Source organism: Capra hircus, unplaced genomic scaffold, assembly GCF_001704415.2.
Source record: "Capra hircus breed San Clemente unplaced genomic scaffold, ASM170441v1, whole genome shotgun sequence".
Classification (NCBI taxonomy): Eukaryota; Metazoa; Chordata; class Mammalia; order Artiodactyla; family Bovidae; genus Capra; species Capra hircus.
The window spans coordinates 7,798-17,024 of NW_017200184.1; the positions used below are offsets into that span (position 1 = coordinate 7,798).

The following is a 9,227-nucleotide window of genomic DNA, read 5'->3' on the forward strand; positions in this document are numbered from 1 at the left end:
CATCAACTATGTGCCCTGGAATTTTCCTTAACACATTGTGAAATATTTCAGCATATATAATCTGAATTGTCATTGAAGAGTTAATGTCATTTTAAGGGATTCTATCTGGGGGGGACGTCAATGGGCCGAAAACAGGCATTTCTGGAGAAAAGCTCTTAGGTTCCTTTTTGCACTGTCCCGCTCCAGATTCCTCTCTGTAGGGCAACCCAAGAATTCATAGGTCCTTGGCTCTGAGGAGCAGACCTGGAAGTGTTTTGACAATACCTCTAGCAGAGCACACTGGAGAGAGAAACAACACCCCCTTGCAGGGCTGCCCGCAGCCAGAGCCCCATCTGCACTCTGGGTTTGTGCTCAGCTCCCCCGCAGCCCTGTGTCACTGTGTCACTCAGAGCACAGTAGTACACAGCCGAGTCTGATGCTTGCACTGCCCGTTTCTGCAGGTGGAAGGACCTGTCACTCTTAACAAGAGTGGCCTGAAAACCTTCATGCTCTACCTTCTTGTCTGCTGTTAAGCCCTTCAGGAGGAGTTGAGGAGCTTTGTTGAGATGCTGGGCGTACCAGAAAAGATAGGAATTCAAATATGTGGTCTGGTAAGTGCAGTTCAGGGTCATGAGAGCCCCCTCTGAGACAGTCACTGGGCCTTGTGTCTGGTTCACTGAGTCACCATTGGTCCCTCCTACAAGAAAATCACTTTGTTATCATATAAATTTACAGAAGAGGAGTTTTCAGTCAGAGAAGAAAAATTAAACTTAACTATGGTTATAAGAAAGTGAAAAATCATTAACATTTGGAATAAAATGTTACTTACTGAATATTAAGATGATCAGAAGAACTGAGTGAGTGGCAGAATGCATGTTCGCAAAAGAAAACGATCCTTGTTCCCTGCAATACACCAGTCAAACAAATCTAGTCTCCATCTGGATGTTACAGAAGCTCGTCACTCAGAAACTGAGAGCCCCTTTCTATACTGCAGCAATATTCTCTCTTGTGGCTACAAAGCAGGCAAGTGAAACCAGCTCCTGAATACAATGAGGTACCGCATCTGAAGGAAGCCCCGCCCTCTGGTGGTGATCGTGAAAATTACACTACACCCGAGTCTGACATTCCTCCTGATAATAGTTTGTGGGATTACATACAGGAGAATGGGACAGAACCCTTAGAAGAGAGTCCTAAACATAAGCGTGCTTGGGGAATAGTCTATTATTACTTCCATAATTTTTTGCATGGTACAGGTATCTCTGGCTTCGCAAGAAACCCCAGTTACAATTTCTAGATGGAATAGTCAGAGGTTTCTTCCTTGCATGTGTCTCCGATTCCCATGGGTAGAGAAGGCTCCCTCTGTATGGAAAGTGCTCCCTCCTCTCCCCAAGTCATCTCTCTGAAGTGGTTATGTTCATGTTGACTCTGTTAACATGCCGTGGAGAAAATTTTATCTAAGGCAGGTGTCAAATAATGTGTAGTTAAGTGATAAGGTTATTATCCTGATTCATCATGGAATGACAGATTTGTAAAACACAATAAAAACATAATACATAACTTCTTTTTCAGTGATAACAGTAGAGTTGATCTTCCAATTGGAAAACTATTTTTCGACCTTGAACATCAGGGAACACAGAGATAAGGAAAACAGATGAGATGAGCACTAACATAGCCCAGCTTCCTTCATGGAGGCAGCTTTCAGGCACCAGTGCACGAGGGATTTACCAAAAATAGTGCAGCTGTCTCACTGTGGGATTAAGACAGAATAGGAAAATGGAGATCCTGAAATACCTAAAAATTGTGGACCTCTGTACAGGAGAGGAGGAATGTTGACAAAAAGAGAGAGAGAGAGATAAGTGCAAGGCAGGAGTGGGAGGAGTCGGGGGGGGTGTGCAGTTGGACTATCTTTGTATGACGGCAACCTTACGCCTTTAGCCTCATGAGGGACAGGTGGCCTTACCTCAGTAACCCGGTTCTTGAAACACAATCACTATCATTTTACATCTTGTCACACAGTTGTTTTAACTTAACGAAGTATTTTTTGGAATGTCAAGTTTAGATGCTTAATATGTTAGCCAGGCGCTCTGCATTCCAGAGGCATGTGCACGTGGTGTTCATCTGTCTTCTGTTTATTTGTTTTATTAAGGATTCAGGAATCTCTATGGAAAGAACTGTTTGCTCAGTGTCTGTCAGCCCATTTGTCTAGTTTCCTGTGCAGTTATCTGGGCTAGCGAAGTGAACCCTGAAGAAGATTTAACGCGGTCATTTCACAGCTTGTTTTCTCTAGGGTTGGGTTTATCTTATGCAAAGTGAGGCTATATTATGATAAGAAGTCAAAACATTGTTCTTTGCTGACATACACCATTCTAACGCGTGGGAATGCTGCTTCCACAGACAGCTAGAAGGTTGCCTTACACGGGATGTCAGGGCAGTGCTGTCAACGCAGGAACCATGGCTGTGACTCTTAGTTGAATTAAGCCCAATTTGTTTATTTTTGTTTCTATTTCCAATACTCTAGGAGGTGGGTCAAAGAGGATTGTGCTGTGATGTATGTCAAAGAGTGATCTGCCTATGTTTTCCTCTAAGAGTTCTATAGATTCTGGCCTTCATTCAAGTCGTTAATCCATTTTGAGTTTATTTTGTGTATGGTGTTGGGAAGGGTCCTAGTGTCATCCTTTTACCTGTAGATTTCCAATTATCTTCCAATTAAAAATAAATGTTTCTAAATGACAATGACCAAGTCAGTTGAACTCAAGAGCTGCTGCTAAGTCACTTCAGTCATGTCCGACTCTGTGCGACCCCATAAACGCCAGCCCACCAGGCTCCCCCATCCCTGGGATTCTCCAGGCAAGAACACTGGAGTGCGGTGCCATTTCTTTCTCCAATGCAAGAAAGTGATAAGTGAAAGTGAAGTCGCTCAGTGGTGTCCAACTCTTAGTGACCCCATGGACTGCAGCCCACCAGGCTCCTCCGTCCATGGGATTTTCCAGGCAAGAGTACTGGAGTGGGGTGCCATTGCCTTCTGCGGAACTCAAGAGCAATCTTCTTCAAATGATACCTAATAATGGACATAGAATTTCTCAACAGTCAAAATGACCTGTTTTTCTAAAATTAGGGTATTTTTTTAATGCACAGCTGTTTGCTGAGTTGTTCTGTTTTGTTTTTGGTTTTGGCTGTGCCAAGTCTTAATTTCGGCTTGTGAGATGTAGTTCCCTGACCAAGGATCAAACTCAGGCCCTAGCATTGGGAGCGCAGAGTCGTAGCCCCTGGACCAAAGTTCCCCCTACAATTAGCGTCTTGAGTCAAGTTATCATGCTGGCACCACTCTGGCTCAGCGGATCCCCCAGGTTCTCTTAAGCTCTTGTGCATATTCAGGAAACCCTGGGTTCCAGCATTCATTCTGGAAACTTACAGAGTTGTCTACAACGTGGAAACCAAAACCAGACATGATTCCTATCTCAGACTGCTTTCAGTTGACTGAGGAACAGGTAAAACAAACAAACAAACAAACAAACAAACACCAAAAACTCCTCTGCCCTGTCTGTAGTCCCACCAGCCTGGACCCAGAGATGTGGAATGAAGGATCAGACCGGAAGTAGAGAGCTGACACAGTTACCACCAGGGGAATAAAACCTGCTTGGATACTTTCCCGTCACTGTTCAGATTTCATTTTGTTTTTTCATCTCCTTCTCCCTTCCTAGGCCCTGTTGATCAAGATGTTGAAGCCCCAGTGTTCAGGGGTCCAACACCCAGTGTGCAAGACTCTAGGTTGTTTGGAGGAAATCTGTGTTTACCTTTAGGTGGGTGTTCAGACATACCCCCTGTTAGATAAGGATGGGGATTACATCCTCCAGGAATATTAAAACCATCATAACTATTAAATTCTGCATTTTTATAGTTGTGCCTATAAATTTTTAAATGACAATGATTCAGTGTTTATGCCACATCTCCTAGACTGCCCAGAAATAAAACATATATCTCTTTTCTCCTTCAGTGTCCCCCACTATTCTTACAGCAAGTCTGGTCCCGAAGTTGCAGACAGGAGTTCAACCTGCAGAGATGCGCAGGGTAAACTCTGTGCAATGGGCCCAGTTGTAGCAGAGATTCCGAGACTGACCCAAGTGGCTCCACATTCCTGCTCATGAGCAGAGGAGTGGGGAGATGTTCCTGCCTTGGGAGGGGCTGACACTCTCTTCTAGTTTCTTGGAGCACGTGAAAAACTCAGTCCACTCCAAGGGTAGTCTGCCTTCAAACTGGGTACAGGATGAGAATAACTTCTTTGCCAGTGATCACATCATCTCAGGGAAAATGAATTCATCAATCAATCAAGTTTCAGATATATTGAAAAAATGTTTATATACTCTTAAAATAATAACAGGAAAAACTCTCCTTAACTCACACAGCGATTTTGTATCTCACAAGTTATCCAATAGCAGTATATTTTTTTTAGGTGAAAAATGCCATTTCTTCATTATCTTTTATCTTGACATGTGGAACTTTGCTGAATGTTCATTAACTGTGTGCAAGGCTGAAAGCAAATCAGTTTGAAGGCTGCAGTGATTATTGATCATGTCTTAGAGCATTTTCCATTGATCTGTCAACAAATAGGGGAAAATTCACCTTCAGTTATATAGTCGGGGGAAGTAAAGTGGCCCTGCCTGGCGCTGAGAAGGGCACTTTTATCTTGAGCATAAGCCACCTGCTCTTCTCTGTCAGGATCGGGGGCTTGTCAGGAGGGGCTGCTGAGATGGGAACATTGACCCCAGGGCTACCAGACCCTGTAGGCAACATTCCTAGCAGCGCCAACACGGCCCTGGCATTTCACTGAGCTTTGGTTCCTTTCTTGAAAAATAAGGAGAAACTTTGTCATATAAAAAATAAAATGACGTGATTGAAAATCTGATGTAGGTACTGGAACAAACTCTGCCTTTTATATTAATAATGGTCATCAGTGAGTGATCCCTGCTGCATCAAGATGCCTATAATATTCACCTGCACTTAATATTTTATTTATAGAAAACACACAGGCAGGTGTGTTTATATATATTTTAATTTTATAATGATTTTAAACAGAGAGATATATAGATAATTTTGATTCTTAAGTCCATAAAGTAGGTTCTCTTATTGCCATTTTACATATTAAAAAACTGATGCACAGAGAGGCTAAGGAGTGCCTCAAAAGTCATGCTGTGATGCAGATGACAGGGTTTGAATCCAGCTAATTTCAATTCATCCTTTTATTAAGGATGATATCAAATGTATACAAAAGTGTTCGGGATGAAAGAGCAAAGTCTGGACCTGTCCTCTCCTCCTGCATGCCTGTCCCTTTGCCTCCTCCCTGTCCCGTCCAGCGACGCAGAACAGGCTTCTGATGTGTGAAAGGCAGGTGGCTTCCCATGTCACTCTACTCTCTTCCTGCGCCCGTGGCTTCTTATTACACTGTGAAGCAATGTGAGCAGCTCCTTGATAACTTCTACATCACACCCGTGTGGATTCATGTCAATGTATGGCAGAACCGATACAGTATTGTAAAGTAAAATAAAGTAAAAATAAAAATATAAAATAATAATAATAATAATAGTCCTTGCTTAAGTAAGGGAGGGTGTTAGGAACTCAAAAAGGATAGTGAACTAAGTGGTCCTGTGAGGTGAGTTAAATTTTGGAAAGGACTTCCCTGGTGGCTGAGATGGAAAAAATATCTGTCTGCAATACAGGAGACCTAGGTTCAGTCCCTGGGTCGGGAAGATCCCCTGGAGGAAAACATGGCAACCCACTCGAGTCATCCTGCGTGGGGAAGGCCATGGACAGAGGAGCCTGGCAGCCTACAGTCCACAGGGTCACAAAAGACTTGCACACGACTGCGCGACTCACACTAACTCAACAGCAGCTTCATGACTAACCTTCACACTTCACAGACGAGGAAGCAGAAAGTCAGAGCGAACGGACCTGCTTAAAGTCACACAGTCTGTGCTGTGAGGTCCTTTCTGCCTACCTATCCTGTACTGGAGACCATACAGCCCCCTGGGACATGAGCTCCACCAAAGCAGACATCACATCTGTCTTGCCAACTAGATGTTTCCCCAATGCTGACCAGAAAACCAAGAATTAATGAATAAACTACACTGAAATTTCTCACACTGGGATCCATGCTGTGATGATAAAATTCACAGGGACAAAAAACAGGTATGTTTCCATGAGATGTTAATTCAGATTTGTTTGCTTTGTGGATGAGCTTCTACATTATGACCAAACAATTTAAAATTTAATTTTGGGGCTATTCATGTTGTGAATGGTAAATCTGCATAGATTTTAAAGATAAAATGAGTCTATATCAAAGGCATTATGCAATCAAACACAACTTTTGACCTCTACCCCAGAGGATGTTGTGCCCTTAGATATTTTTATAGAGAAGCTAGAAATCCAGTTTTCAATGTGATGTCTGATTTTTTAAATAATAGCCATAACTACTAACTTCATATAGCACAGTCCAAGGTTGCAGCCTCCTTCTCCACCACAGAAATTGCAGACTGGACTTGAGTTACCTTCTGGGTCATGCTGGATCCTGCAAGGAAAGAGCCTTTACTTACAAGCATGATGGTATAGGGGATGAAGTGGCTTAGGACCTAATGCCCCGATTCCATTGCCCATTATCCCTGCCTTTCAAGATGCATCAGGTAACACATGACTCTGCCCTCCCCACAACCTTGGCACTGAAGAGAGGGCATGAGTGCCTCTGTGTGGCCACCCTCACCAAGACAGACAGAGGCTCTGCCCGCACCTCGGCGCACTGGCAACCAGCACTATGGGGCAGCTCCTCCCTGCAGTGACGCGTCCTCTGCTCCATTTCAGATCCAGAGCTGAATTCTGGCACCCTGTGCTCAAGAGGTCCAGGCAGAGCTTCAGGGCTGTGAGATGCTTCTGCCCCATGCAGGAAACTGAGTCAGCAGCTGGAGGCAGTGTGTCTGTGTCGTGTCACACAGCTTCCTTTCTAGGAGGGAAATGCTAAACTTCTGCACATCAGTTTGTCCGAATTAGAACACTCTCAGACTAGAAATAAACAGTGGTAAAACGGAATCATGTTCAGTTCATTTCCTTCGCATCAGAGAATCAAAAGGAACAATGGGGTTTGTCCACTCTAACAGAAAGGCAGGAATTTTTCGCTTCAATCCTTGTTCTCTGCCTCCTATGGAATCTGGTAAAACTTACCTGCGAAATATTCTGTTGTCTATGAACAATTTTATATATTGCCTCTGCGTCACAAAATCTGTCAAGTGTGTGCCATGTTAAATAGCAGCAAGGGGGAGAAAATACATGTGTATGTGATCACAATTTACATGTGTGTATGTTGTGTAAACAAAAAGTAAATTCAGAAAATTTTAGTCAATGCCTAAATATAAGAACTCCTGTTAAAACTCAATACATGGTATTTCTGAATCACCCCCAACTCTTCCAAACCACACCCATTAATTGTGGTGCAAATTAGATAGGGAAAACCCTAAAAATACACAAATCCTGGAGCCAAAGCATTATCAAAGGCAATAGAGAAATCCTGTTAGAAATGCCAGGCAGAGTTCAATCTCCATTGACATTGTTGTCACTGCATCACAGTCTTTAAAACTCTTTGGACATCTTAAATATTGGGAGTTGGTTCTTCGGCTGCTCTCACACAGGTCCATGAGAACATGTAAGACCAAGGTCATCAAAACTTTAAATGTTATTGTTCTTCATAAGGGCTTTGCCTGGTGGCTCAGCTGGTAAAGAATCCTGCCTGCAATGTGGAAGACCTGGGTTTGATCCCTGGGTTGGGAAGTTCCCCTGGAGAAGGAATGACTACCCACTCCAGTATTCTGACCTGGAGAATTCTTGATAAATCAATTTGCTTAAGTGCTAGAGATGAAGATGGACCAGCATTCTTTTTATCCTCCCTCTCAGCTTTATCAGGTAGCTTTCACTTGAAAACCCTCAGAAATTCTTGAAGTCACTAAAGCAAACACTAGATTTTAGGCTTTTTATTGAGAGAAAATTGCCTTTGAATGTTTTTTACTTTGGCACAAATTACTAATGTGCTTAGAAAAAGCAATGAAACTTCCTCATCATGCCCGTATTGTTGCTGTTTAGTCGCTAAGTTGTGCCCAACTCTTTGCAACCCCATGAACTGTAACCCACCAGGCTCCTCTGTCCATGGGATTTCCAAGACCAGAATATTGGGGCGGGTTGCTGTATCCTTCTCCAGGGATCTGCTCTACCCAGGGTTTGAACTCATCCTGAAGAAGATCTTCTGCATTGGCAGGTGGATTCTGTACCACTGAGCCCCCAAGGAAGCCAAGACCCATATTTACTAATTGTCTAAAGAAAGGATTTGCTTTAATAAGATATACACTGTAGCAGAACAGAAAATGCTGTGTCTTCCAGTCCCAATGAGGAGACATATTTGTCACATGAAGGGTGTTTTTTAATTTGAAAATATAGTCCTCATTGCCATGGCAAAGACCTGTAATGTATGCCCCTTTCATATGGCTACTTGCTCACCTACTTTAAGAATAAGCAGGTTATTCAATCACAGAGAATCTGAGCAACTTTATGTTCAAAGTCATAAAAAGATGATGACTACAATTTTTTGGCCTCAGTGTTCAGGAATATATACAGACTCCTGTGAGTGCCCATTGAGTAAAGTACAGTTTTCATTAATGCATTAACTTTTTTTCATCAAATGAAAATTTCAAAAATTATAAAATTCTAAGAAGGCAGTAGTATTTAACAAAAAAAAAAACAAAAACAGATTTCATGGTGGTTCTATCAACTAGCTTTTAAGAATAAAAGTCATGCATCAGAATGATTGACATCCTACCCAAGCTCTGCTCCTAACTGGTTATGTAACCTTGATTAAGTTACTAAACATCTCTATACCTCAAATTTTAACATTTTTAAATTGGAAGTTTCCTAGTATCCACCTGAAGAGGTGGAGAGGGATTTAAAATGCTTAGCCCACTGCCCATAAAACTGCCAATGTCATATACTGGAGACAAACAGAGCTCAGTGAGTGAATAAAATGATTTGTGAAAGATACATTATTTTAAGACACGTGTGGTGTCTTAAAGCAATACAATCCTGAAGCAGGAGACTTGGTCATGTCTACTATATTCTCAACACTTATTCATATGACTGACACACATGAGTATGTGCTCAAAAAGTTTTCCTGAATGAATGCAGGTATAACTTGGAATGATTATATCTCATGTAAGCATGAA

General features: G+C 42.4%; 1 gene segment (V, D, J or C); it reads right to left on the minus strand.

The window, feature by feature from the left end:
* Nucleotides 1-266: 266 nt before the first annotated feature.
* On the minus strand, nt 267-928 carry LOC108635045. The segment is given in 2 exon segments: nt 267-676; nt 809-928. Coding segments are annotated over 2 exon segments (456 nt in total).
* Between the last annotated feature and the right edge of the window lie 8,299 nt (nt 929-9,227).